The sequence below is a fragment of the Bos indicus x Bos taurus genome, chromosome 7 (genome assembly GCF_003369695.1).
Source record: "Bos indicus x Bos taurus breed Angus x Brahman F1 hybrid chromosome 7, Bos_hybrid_MaternalHap_v2.0, whole genome shotgun sequence".
Lineage (NCBI taxonomy): Eukaryota > Metazoa > Chordata > Mammalia > Artiodactyla > Bovidae > Bos > Bos indicus x Bos taurus.
In genome coordinates, this window is record NC_040082.1 from 87,361,467 (window position 1) to 87,373,912 (window position 12,446).

General features: G+C 42.9%; 1 protein-coding gene across 1 annotated transcript; it reads right to left on the minus strand.

Annotated features, from left to right (window-relative positions):
• Nucleotides 1-1,148: 1,148 nt before the first annotated feature.
• On the minus strand, nucleotides 1,149-7,871 carry HINT1 (histidine triad nucleotide binding protein 1). The gene is made up of 3 exons (XM_027547046.1): nucleotides 7,620-7,871; nucleotides 2,610-2,714; nucleotides 1,149-1,469 (listed from the first exon to the last, which is right to left on the minus strand). The coding sequence occupies exons 1-3, from the start codon at nucleotides 7,728-7,730 to the stop codon at nucleotides 1,305-1,307; spliced, it is 381 nt and encodes a 126-aa protein (XP_027402847.1). The 5' UTR covers nucleotides 7,731-7,871; the 3' UTR covers nucleotides 1,149-1,304.
• Between the last annotated feature and the right edge of the window lie 4,575 nt (nucleotides 7,872-12,446).

Sequence of the window (12,446 nt, forward strand, 5' to 3'; positions counted from 1 at the left end):
CATCGTTATTACCTTTTTTACAGTGGCACAAGTCCCTCCAAAACTCCTCCCCTGCCCCAGACCTTCCCTCATAAAATAAGTCATAAAAATACATAAAGCTATACAGTATCAGGGGAAATTTTTTCTTTTTTAATAAATCCTTTAAAAATGTGAACTAAATTAAAATTTGATAAACTTTATATTTTAAATACCATAAACAAAGTAAAAATGACAGAAAATAAATTCCCTTGTAAGATATACAGCCAGTATCTCTAATCTACCCCCCAAATTTTTTTAAATCACCAATAAATTAAAAAATTTGGAAGAAAAAATTTGCAATAAAATGTGTCAAAATCTACTAAAATGGTCTTGGGGATTAAAAATGGAAGGAACTTATAAAGAAAATGAGCAAAGAGACAAAAGCAGATACGGAATATTAAATAAATTTTAGAAACTGGAAAGTGCCTATGTGAAGGAAAGCAGAGAAGCAAAGCCATCTGGCCCGTACAACCCCAGAAAGGCTAGGGTACATGGCAAGACCAAAAATAAGTGTCAGTCTGCCTAAGATCTCAGACCCTGAGATTTACCTACCTCAATTCTACATAGTCAGATTCATGCAAAACTTAAAAATATTTTTGCTAGTGTGCACGTACACATTCAAAACAATGAGTTTTCAATTTGGAGAATTAATTCTAAATAATATATTTTCAAAGTCTTTATAATAAATACTCAGTGTTAGGGTAATAAGGAAACACTACTGTATGCCTTCATATGACCATCAAAGTTTCTGTGAGAAACCTACTTTCATCCCTTCCGAATTATCTCCAATAGTCCAGGGAAAACATGTGAGCTGGACACCAAGCATTTCTAGTGCCACAACTGTCACTTTCTAGATCAATCACATCACTTCCTTTGTTCGTAGGAAGAAAAAAAAAATTGGATTATAAAATCTTCCCCTGGACTGATATTTTACTCTAAAAAGCATATTTCAAAGATGAAGCTAAATTTATGACATTTTTAAACTTGTCTTCAAACATCAGTCACACCATTATAACCACATACATGATGCTGAGTCCTCCTTGGGGAGAAAAAATAAAACCTTCCCAGGTATGAACTCTACCTTCAAACATTCCAACAAACATATTTTTAAGAGTAAGTCAAATACAGAATTCAGGCCATGCAACAATGTCTTTTATTATGTATGGGTTTTAAAAATTATTTTTGCAATACCTCCATACACAGGCAAAAAAAAAAAACAACTTGTTTAGCATATTGGAACTTGCAAACCTGATCATAGAAAAGGCAAAATTATCCCTATAGCACACTTAACCAGGAGGCCAGTTCATCTGCCGACCTCCAAGAACATGGAGATGAACATGATAGACAGACTGGCCCCCATCTGAACCTTCATTCACCACCATTCGATAGCCCTTCTTCAGGCCCAGATCAGCAGCACATTTCTTGCCAACAATCATCAAATGCCCAAGAAGCTGTGGGGGGAAAAAAAAAAAAAGTTTCTTAAGCACTAGTAATTTATAGCTTTATAGTTTCTTGTCATCATGTAACAAACTACCAAGTTGAAAAATTTTAAAGCTACTAAATTGAAACAGACTTTGGGCAAGTATTTGGAAACATTTTTAAATCCTAATATAATACTATTAGGTATTTATTAATTACTAATTTCAATAAACAAATTATAGACATAAATCTGCTTAATTAAAACAATTTTAAGATCATACTCCGAGTGGTATTTAAGTTTTCTTATAAAGCAGACACCTTGCTTGCTTGTTATGGGGGCATATTATCAGTTGGGACAGATTTGGTTATGCTGTTGTAACAAACCACCCAAAAACCTGGTTTACATCAAAGATACATTTCTTTTGTTCACTCCATGTTGATCACAAGTCAACCAGGCTCTATATTCCAGATCTTTTTCACTTTGAAACCCAAGTTGATGGAACAGTCTCTATATGATCACAGTGGCAGAGATTGGAGAGAATATGGCAGACCAGGTATTAACTTCTTTTCAGAAGACATGTATCACTTCTGCTTGTACTCATTGGTCAAATTAAGTCATATGACCAGGCCCAACATCAATGAGGCCAGAAGTATAATGCACCCCTACATAGAAGAGTGAGCAGTTATGAACAAGTATATCATCTACCACAAAGAGCACTAAGAAAAATTTTAATTGAGGCCTGTACATCCTGGTAAAATCAAATTAATTTTCTTTCCTTTAATGCATTAATACAAGAGCCAATGAACTCTCTCCTATATGATACACTATTTCTTATTAAGGAAAAATGAGTCTCACCAACTAATCCTTGCTTAGAATCCTTTTTGTTTAAGAATTTGTGGTGATGGATGTTAACAAGACTTGCTGTGATAATTTTGTTGTATATACATAAATCAATATGTTGTATACCTAAATCTAATATAATGTTATATGTCAATTACATCTCACTTAAAAAATCACACTATTTATACATTGCATTGAAGCCCTAATGATTTTCCATTTTTCCTCAGTATGCCCTTAGGAAAACAAAAATGTGACATAACCTTAAGGGTGATATTTAGTCTCCCAATCTAAAAAGCAAAAAAAAATGAATAATGTTAGTAAATGTACTTACACTTTCATCATCATCTTCTGCTGCAGAAATCTGAGATATATATTTCTTGGGTATCACCAGAAAATGTGTTGGTGCTTGAGGGGAAATGTCATGGAAAGCAAGACACTGGAAAAAAGGGGGAAACAAGTCAAAATTTCCATATATAGTCTTACAGCCTAAATTTATCATTTTCACACTAACCCCATGGGAGAAACACTGGGGTTCCCCAGTGGTAGGAGATCACAAGTGGACACAATACTTTTCATGGAACTTTTCATGGAACTGACAGTCTAATGGGAAGACTGACTTTAAACACATAAAGGCGTACTTAACCAAAGATTCCACATGTTATAAAATACAACAAAGATCTACAAGTTACAAAGGAAAAGTAACAAGTGCAGTAAATGATTATCACAGAAAAACCTAATTTTGATTGGGTGGTCAAGGGCAACCATTCTGAGCTAGCTACATTTTAACCAAGATCCAAAGGTTGAGAAGCCATTAGGCATGCTAGTCATTGTCTACTATTCCAATATATTCTCATGCAACTCTTCCTGCTCAAGTCACACTCCACCTCTCTCCACCCTCAGGGCTTTCTCAACTGATTTTCCCTCTATTGCAAAGATCCTCTTTTTCCATAACCCCAACTTTGTCTAACTTAAACTACTATTCATTCCTCAGCTACCAGCATATACATAATTTCTAAAGGAATTTTTTTTTAATTTTGAATTTCATATTTTTTACTGAAGTATAGTTTTGGGGGGCTTTCCTGATAGCTTAGTTGGTAAAGAATCCACCTGCAATGCAGGAGACCCTGGTTCAATTCCTGAGTCAGGAAGATCTGCTGGAGAAGGGATGGGCTACCCACTCCAGTATTCTTAGGCTTCCCTTGTGGCTCAGCTGACAAAAACCCGCCTGCAATGCGGGAGCTGCTGCTGCTGCTGCTAAGTCACTTCAATCGTGTCCGACTCTGTGTGACCCCATAGACGGCAGCCCACCCGGGTCCGCCGTCCCTGGGATTCTCCAGGCAAGAACACTGGAGTGGCAATGCAGGAGACCTGGGTTCAATTCCTGGGTTGGGAAGATCCTCTGGAGAAGGGAATGGCTACCCACTCTAGTATTCTGGCCTGGAGTAGTCCATGGACCTATAGTCCGTGGGGTCACAAAGAGTCGGACAGGACTGAGCGACTTTCACTTTCACAGTTGATTTATAGTGTTGTGCCAGTCTCTGCTGGATGGCAAAATGATTCAGCTATACACATACACATTCTTAATATTCTTTTCCATTATAGTTTATCCCAGGATACTGGATATAGTTCTCTGTGCTATACAGAGTAGGACCTCGTTTATCCATTCTAAATGTAATAGTTTGCATCTACAAATCCCAAACTCCCATTCCACCCCCTCTCCCCTCTCCTCCTCGGCAACCGTAAGTCTGGATCTCTGTGTCTGTGAGTCTTATTTCTGTTTTGTAGACAGGTTCATTCGTGCCATATTTTAGATTTCACATATAAGCGACATCATATCGTATTTGTCTTTCTCTGACTTAATTCACTTAATATGATAATTTCTAGTTGCATCCATGTTGCTGCAAATGGCATTATTTCACTCTTTAATGGATGAATAGAATTCCATTGTATATACGTGTACCACATCTTCTTTATCCATTCATCTGTTGATGGACATTTAGGTTGTTTCCCTATCTTGGCTACTGTGAATAATTTTGCTATGAACACAGGGATGTATTTGTCTTTTTGAATTATGGTTTTGTCTAGGTATATGCCCAGGAGTGGGATTGCTGGATCATATGGTAATTCCATTTTTAGTTTTCTGAGAAACCTCCATACTGTTTTCCATATTGCCGTACTAACTTACATTCCCACTAACAGTCTAAGACAGTTCCCTTTTCCCCATACCTTCTCCACCATTTTTCACAGACTTTTTAATGACAGTCATTCTGATTCATTACAGTTTTGATTCGCATTTTTTAAATAATTAATGATGTTGAGCATCTTTTCATGTGCCTACTGGCCATCTGTATGTCTTTGGAGAAATGTCCATTAAGGTCTTCTGCCATTTTTTGATTGGGGTATTTTCTGTTGTTGAGTTGTATGAGCTATTCGTATATTTTGGAAATTAAGCCCTTGTCAGTTGCATAGTTTGCAAATATCTTCTCCCAGTCATAGGTTGTCTTTTTTATGGTTCCTTTGCTATGCAAAAGCTTGTAAATTTGATTAGGTTCCATTTGTTTATTTTTTTATTATTTATTTAAATGGCTGTGCTCACTCAGTCGTGTCCAACTCTTCACGACCCCGTGGACTGTAGCCTACCAGGCTCCTCCGTCCATGGGATTCTCCAGGCAAGAGTACTGGAGTGGTTTGCCATTTCCTTCTCCAGGAGATCTTCCCAACCCAGGGATCGAACCCAGGTCTCCCGCATTGCAGGCAGATGCTTTACCATCTGAGCCACCAGGGAAGCTCAATGAGCTATTCGTATATTTTGGAAATTAAGCCCCTGTCAGTTAAATAGTTTGCAAATATCTTCTCCCAGTCATAGGTTGTCTTTTTTATGGTTCCTTTGCTATGCAAAAGCTTGTAAATCTGATTAGGTTCCTGGCTGTGCTGGGTCTTGGCTGCTGCATGCAGGATCTTTAGTTGTGGCATGCAAACTCTTAGTTGCAGCATGTGGGATCTGTTTTGTGTGTGCTTAGTCACTCAGTCGTGTCTGACTCTGTGACCCCACGGGCCTCATGGACTATAGCCCACCAGGCCCCTCTGTCCATGAGGATTCTCCAGGCAAGAATACTGGAGTGGGTTTCCATGCCCTTCTCCAGAGGATCTTCCCAACCCTGGGATCAAACCCAGGTCTCCTGCAATGCAAGCAGATTCTTTACCATCTGAGCCATCAGGGAAGCCCATTCCCAATTAGGGATCAAACCCAGGCTCCCTACATTGTGAGTGCAAAGTCTTAAACCACTGTACCTGTTTATTATTTTTATTTCTATTGCCTTGGGAGACTGACCTAAGAAAACATTGGTATGATTTATGTCAGAGAATGTTTTACCTATGTTCTCTTCTAGGAGTTTTATGGCATCATGTCTTAGGTTTAAGTCTTTTAAGATATTTTGAGTTTATTTTTGACTACGGTGTGAGGGGGTGTGGTCACCTTCATTGATTTACATGCAGCTGTCCAACTTTCCCACCGAGTCAGACACGACTGAAGTGACTTAGCAGCAGCAGCAGCAGTCCAGCTTTCCCAGCACCACTCAAAGGAAATCTTTTGATTCTAGTGCCCCCCTTCTAGAGGTTAGGAGCCCTAGTTGTGCAATTTCCTGGTTTTTTTCCTTTATGGCAGTGATCACTTTTATAATAAGAAATTTACTGATTATCTAACCTTAATTTCTTCCCACTTTACTCAACTACTTAGGAAATATATCTATTTTGTAGAAATGAAGAGGATAGGTAACATTTAGACTAATTACATACCCCTTGAATAGTTTTGAATCTTGTTCTCTAGTGAAGGCAGAAGCTTCTTAATAGAACCTTTTCCTGCTAACTGTCTCCGGGTAATTATACTTGGTGCTCTGTACAAATATGCTGTATCATGACTGCTTCCTGCTGTTTATACTGTTGGAACTCAGATGGTTCAAAAGTCAGTATGTCAACGATCACTTATTAAAAGCAACTAAAAGTATTTTTGGAGAAGGCAATGCCCACTCCAGTACTCTTGCCTGGAAAATCCCATGGACCGAGGAGCCTGGTAGGCTGCAGTCCATGGGGTCGCTAAGAGTCAGACACGACTGAGAGACTTCACTTTGACTTTTCACTTTCATGCACTGGAGAAGGAAATGGCAACCCACTCGTGTTCTTGCCTGGAGAATCCCGGGGACGGGGGAGCCTGGTGGGCTGCAGTCTATGGGGTCGCACAGAGTCGGACACGACTGAAGCGACCTAGCAGCAGCAGCAGCAAAAGTATTTTTAAAGAAATACACATTTTCTAAAACAAAAGAATTTCCCTAACAGATAAAAAGGGTAAATAAATTCACCTCGAGGAATTAAAACTTAGGTGTTTCCTTATAGTCTATATTTCATAGTGAATTTATTAAAAAGTTACAAAATTTTTATCTAAATCAGCCATCCTGTCCAGCTTTATCTGAGATCCAAAATATAACCTCCCACTAAATATTTTACACAAGATGTCTCAAAGTCAAATGAACTCGGCCTTTCTAAAACCATTTCAACCTACAGTGAGGTCATGAAAAGCGACACTCTTAATCTTTTGGCATAAAACTACTTCCTGTAAAATACTGCAGGAATACTGATCAGTATTCCTTCCTGGGAGGGCCTAAAGGAAAGCAAATCCCAGAAGCAGGTTCACTCTTGGGAGTTCGAAGCCCGAGAAGAGGAGGGGAAGCAGAGTGGGGGTCAAGGGGTGGCCGTCGGTGAGCGTCCCTCGCGGAGGCCCAGGGCGTCTGCGCCGCCCCCAGGCCGTGCGCCCCCGGCCTCTAGCGCAATGCGGCGGGGAGAGGCGCCCGGAAACGCCCGGGCAGGCCGGCTGTGAGCGGGAGATCGCGGAGATTGGGCCCGAGTCAGGGTGCGATCGGGTTTCTCCCTGTCAGGCAGAGCGCTGGCGAGATTGTCAGATTCCTTAACAGTTGAAGTACGAGGTAACCCGGGAGCCGGCGGGCGCCCAAGCCGAGGACCCGGAGCGCCCCCCACCCCTCCACACACACACGCGCGTGCGCCCAGACCCCGCGGTGCGGGCCCGCGAGCGCCCGGCGGCCTGGCCCGCGCCCCGGGCTGATAACGCGTAACCGGAGCGCCGGCACGCGCCGGCCGGCCACCTCGGAGCGACCGCGGCCCTGCCCGCTGGCTGGGGGCCCGAGGCCGAGGCCGCAGGAGAGGGCCCCGTGTCTTCCCTTCTCCCCGGCGCACGCCGACCCTTCCCATCCCTCCCCTCCACGGGAAACCCGCGTGTCCACAGGCGCCTGCCCCGTCTCAGCCCACGAGCGACGCGGCGCCCGGAGCCTACCTGGTCATCCTCATAAATGATTTTGGCTGGGATTTCCTTGCGAATGATCTTCCCGAAGATCGTGTCGCCGCCAGGCCGGGCGACCTGAGCCTTGGCGATCTCATCTGCCATCTCTGCCTCCCTCCCGTGCGTCCGGCCGGGGAGAAGGTCGGAAGGAGGGAGGAGCCGGGGGCGCGGGCAGAGGGCGGGAGCCAGCCGACAAGCTTGCGCAGGGACACGCCACTAGCACGCCCCAGCAACTCGTGCGCATGCGCACTGGCGACTTGCGCTCGGGTGTTGCTTTGCGCGCGGGAGCTCTAGGGGAACCCGGGAGCGAGACCCAGCCAAAGAGAGGTTCTCGATGACAGGACCCAGCAATCGGCACCAAGGTCGTTTTTCTTTCTTCCTTTCTTGTCTCTCGAGGAGCGTAGTTACTGCAGAAAGTCCCTCGCTTGTCTTATGGACGCTTGTAGGAAAAATTGGATACTGTAACTGAAAAGATTTGAAACCTAAGCAGTACTGGCCGTTTTTGCGGGCAGAGACACCGTGATACTTGGTTTCTCAGCTACATAGGTCTTAGCTCCAGCAAGTAAGCCCCCTGCGTTAATTTTCTTTTTCTAGCAGTGGTTCACAACCTTGACTGCACGTTACAGTTACCTGGGTAGCATGTAAAAAAATCTCTGAACTTCGCCACACCCCAGACCAGTTAAATCAAACTCTGGAGGCATCAGTAGTTTGTAAACCTCCCGTGGTGGTGGTGGTGGTGGTTTAGTCACGAAGTCTTGTCCGACTCTTGTGACCCCATGGACTTAGCCCACCAGGCTCTATGGGATTCTCCAGGTAAGAATACTGGAGTAGGTTGTCAATACCTTCTCCAGGGGATCTTCCCCAACCAGAGATGGAACCCGGCTCTCCTGCATTGCAGGCAGATTCTTTACAGATTGAGCCACTAGGGAAGCCAAACCTCCGTGGACTGTTCTGCAAAGAATTATTCCCAGCAGTAATCAACATAATGTAAGATGCCCCACCGTAAAGGAGCAACACCTTTCCTAAGCCCCACATACCCCTCCATATCTTTGCTCCTTTTAAGAAGAGTTTTCTATATATTGTGTCTATGCTGCTGCTGCTGCTAAGTCGCTTCAGTTGTGTCCGACTCTGTGCGACCCCAGACACGGCAGCCCACCAGGCTCCCCTGTCCCTGGGATTCTCCAGGCAAGAACACTGGAGTGGGTTGCCATTTCCTTCTCCAGTGCATGAAAGTGAAAAGTGAAAGTGAAGTCGCTCAGTTATGTCTGACTCTTAGCGACCCCATGGACTGCAGCCTACCAGGCTCCTCCGTCCATGGGATTTTCCAGGCAAAGAGTACTGGAGTGGGGTGCCATTGCCTTCTCTATTGTGTCTATAGTTCTTTATTAAAATTATTTGCCTTTTATCAAGATCACTAAGGAACTCCACTTACAACATCCTATTCAGTTCAGTCACTCGGTCATGTCTGACTCTTTGCGACCCCATGGACTGCAGCATGCCAGGCCTCCCTGTCCATCACCAACTCCCAGAGCTTCCTCAAACTCATGTCCATAGAGTTGGTGATGCCATCCAACCATTTCATCCTCTGTTGTTCCCTTCTCCTCCTGCCTTCAATCTTTTCCAGCATCAGGGTCTTTTCCAATGAGTAAATTCTTTGCATCAGGTGGCCAAAGTATTGGAGTTTCAGCTTCAGAATCAGCCCTTCCAATGAATATTCAGGACTGAATTGCTTTAGGATGGACTGGTTGGAACTCCTTGCAGTCCAAGGGATTCTCAAGAGTCTTCTCCAATACCACAGTTCAAAAGCATCAATTCTTCAGCATTCAGCTTTCTTTAGAGTCCAACTCTCACATCCATAGATGACTGCTGGAAAAGCCATAGCTTTGACTATATGGACCTTTGTTGGCACAGTAATCTCTCAACTTTTTAATATGCTGTCTATTTTGGTCATCGTTTTTCTTCCAAGGAGCAAGTGTCTTTTAATTTCACGGCTGCAGTGATTTTGGAGCCCCCCAAAATAAAGTCAGTCACTGTTTCTGTTATTTCCCCATCTATTTGCCATGCAGTGATGGGACCGGATGCCATGATCTTAATTTTTTGAATGTTGAGTTTTAAGCCAACTTTTTCACTCTCCTCTTTCACTTTCATCAACAGGCTCTCTAGTTCTTCGCTTTCTGCTATAAGGGTGGTGTCATCTGCATATCTGAAGTTATTGATATTTCTTGCGGCAATCTTGATTCCAGTTTGTGCTTCATCCAGCCTAGCATTTTGCGTGATGCACTCTCCATGTAAGTTAAATAAGCAGGGTGACAATATACAGCCTTGATGTACTCCTTTTCCAATTTGGTTTCACACAACATCCTATAGGCAATTCCAGTTGCCATTATACTTGACCTCTTGGCAACATTTGCCTCTGTGACCATTCCTTCTTTTCAGCAACAGCCTTTACTCTCCTACCTCTCTGGATGCTATTTTCCCTTCATAGTGAGCCCTCTGTTCCAGGCCTCTCAGTGTGGATTCCACTCCTGGCCCTCTTCTCTAGCTAACACCTAATTTCCAAGTGTCCATATTATGAAAAATTACACCTTTACCACTTTGCCCTGGTGAAATTATTGATGGTGGCCCTCTTTAATCACAAAAGTGTCTCATTTGGTATTTTTGGTATCAAAGACATTCCTGGAACAATTTGTGAAATCTAAATAATGTGTACAAATTAGGAAACAGTTTTGAAAATCTTGTTAATTTCCCCACAAACATCCAGCAAAATTATCAAAATCAGTTGATCTGGGGTGGAGCCCTGTAATTTATTAGCAGGTTTCTAACAGTTTCCAGGTGATACAGTTGCTTCTAGCCTGGGAACTACACTTTGAGAACCACTGATGCCAGAGAATGTCTTTTTTTTCTGTCGGAAAGACACCTACTGAAGTGTTTAGGAGTAGAGGGATATGGTGTGTGCAATTCACTGTTTAAACAGTAAAGTGAAAGCATTAGTTGTTTGCTGCTGCTGCTGCTGCTAAGTCGCTTCAGTCGTGTCCGACTCTGTGCGACCCCATAGACGGCAGCCCACCAGGCTCCCCCGTCCCTGGGATTCTCCAGGTAAGAATACTGGAGTAGGTTGCCATTTCCTTCTCCAATGCATGAAAGTGAAAAGTTAAAGTGAAGTCGCTCAGTCATGTCTGACTCTTAGCGACCTCATGGACTGCAGCCTTCCAGGGTCCTCTGTCCATGGGATTTTCCAGGCAAGAGTACTGGAGTTGCTTAGTCGTGTCCAATTCTTTTCGACCCCTTGGGCTGTATTCCCCGAGGCTCCTCTGTCCATGGAATTCTCCAGGCAAGAATACTGGAGTGGGTTGCCATTCCCTTCTTCAGGGGTCACACAGTAAAGACATCCTCAAAAATGTCAAGATACAGATAAGTAGAAGAGGATAAAGCAACTATTGTAAAATGTTAACATTAGGGAAAACTGAGTGAAAGGTGTTTGTACATTCTATCATTCCTGCAACTTTATGACCGAAATTGTCAAAATTAAACATTGAAAAGAGTTTGTATGGGTTGGCGTAATAAATATTATGGTCATCTTTCACTAAATCAGAGGCTTTATCATCTACAGAGTAATGACTGTCTATATTTATCTCCCAACCTCTTAATTCCAGATTGGTGTATGAAGCATATTTATGCCTACTCACTACCTTCAGTAGGATGTCTACCAAGCACTTCAAATTTATTTTTATTCCCTCCACAACAATCTAAAAACCTATTCCAGCAGCCTTCTGCCTCTACTGTAGTACCATTCACCAGATTGCTCAAGCCAAAATCCTTGAAGTCATCAACTCTTCTTTGTGGATTTTCAACACAGGTGAATCTAATCACTTCTCACCTCCCCTTCTCACCAGGTCACTACCATATCTTCCCTGGAGTACTTCAAGAGCCTCCTGGCTTGCCTATTTGCTTCTACTATAGTCCATTTGCTATATACTACCCAAAATGATTTTTATATAATATAAATTATGATGTTAGTCTCCTGCCAGTAAGACATTTCACCATAGAATTAAATATAAAGTCCTTAACTTGGCTAATAAGCTCTTAAGTGATCAGGCCCATCGCTGCTTCTCCTACTTCATTTCCTTCCATTTCATCCTTATTGATAAGCTTCACCCAAACTGGTATGGTAGGCACATGATTTCCATGTTTTAATCCCTGGAGCCTGTGAAAATGTTACTTTACATGGTAGAGGGGATGTGCAGATACAATTAAATTAAAGGTATTCAGGTGGGGAGATTCCTCAGTTATCCAGATGGGCCAAATATAATCACAGGGATGCCTTTAAATAAAAGAAGGATACAGGAGAGTGAGACTCAGACAAGGAGATTTGATGATGGAAGCAGGTGTGAGAGTCAAAGATTGAAGATGCTCTGCTGTTGGCACTGAAGATGGAAGGGGCCACAAGCCAGTAACATTCTGGAAGTCAGAGGTCCAAATTGGATTTCACTGGGCTTAAAATCTTGGTGTCCACAGGGCTGCATTCCTTCTAAAGTCTCTAGGGAAGAATGGTTCTCTTGCCTTTTCTGGCTTCTAGAGGCCACCTGCACCCATCTTCCACTTCCTCCATCTTCCAAGACCACAGGGGAACATCTGCAAACCTCTCCCTGACTCTGCTTCCTGCTTCCACTTACAGGTATCCTTGTGATTATTAGGTTGTGCCCATCAGAAAACCCAGGATAAACTTCCCCATCTTAGCACATTATCGACTGGGGATTTTTGCAGAAACTAACTTAACGCCTGTAGCCAGCGATTTATTATGTAAGTGAATACTGAAACACT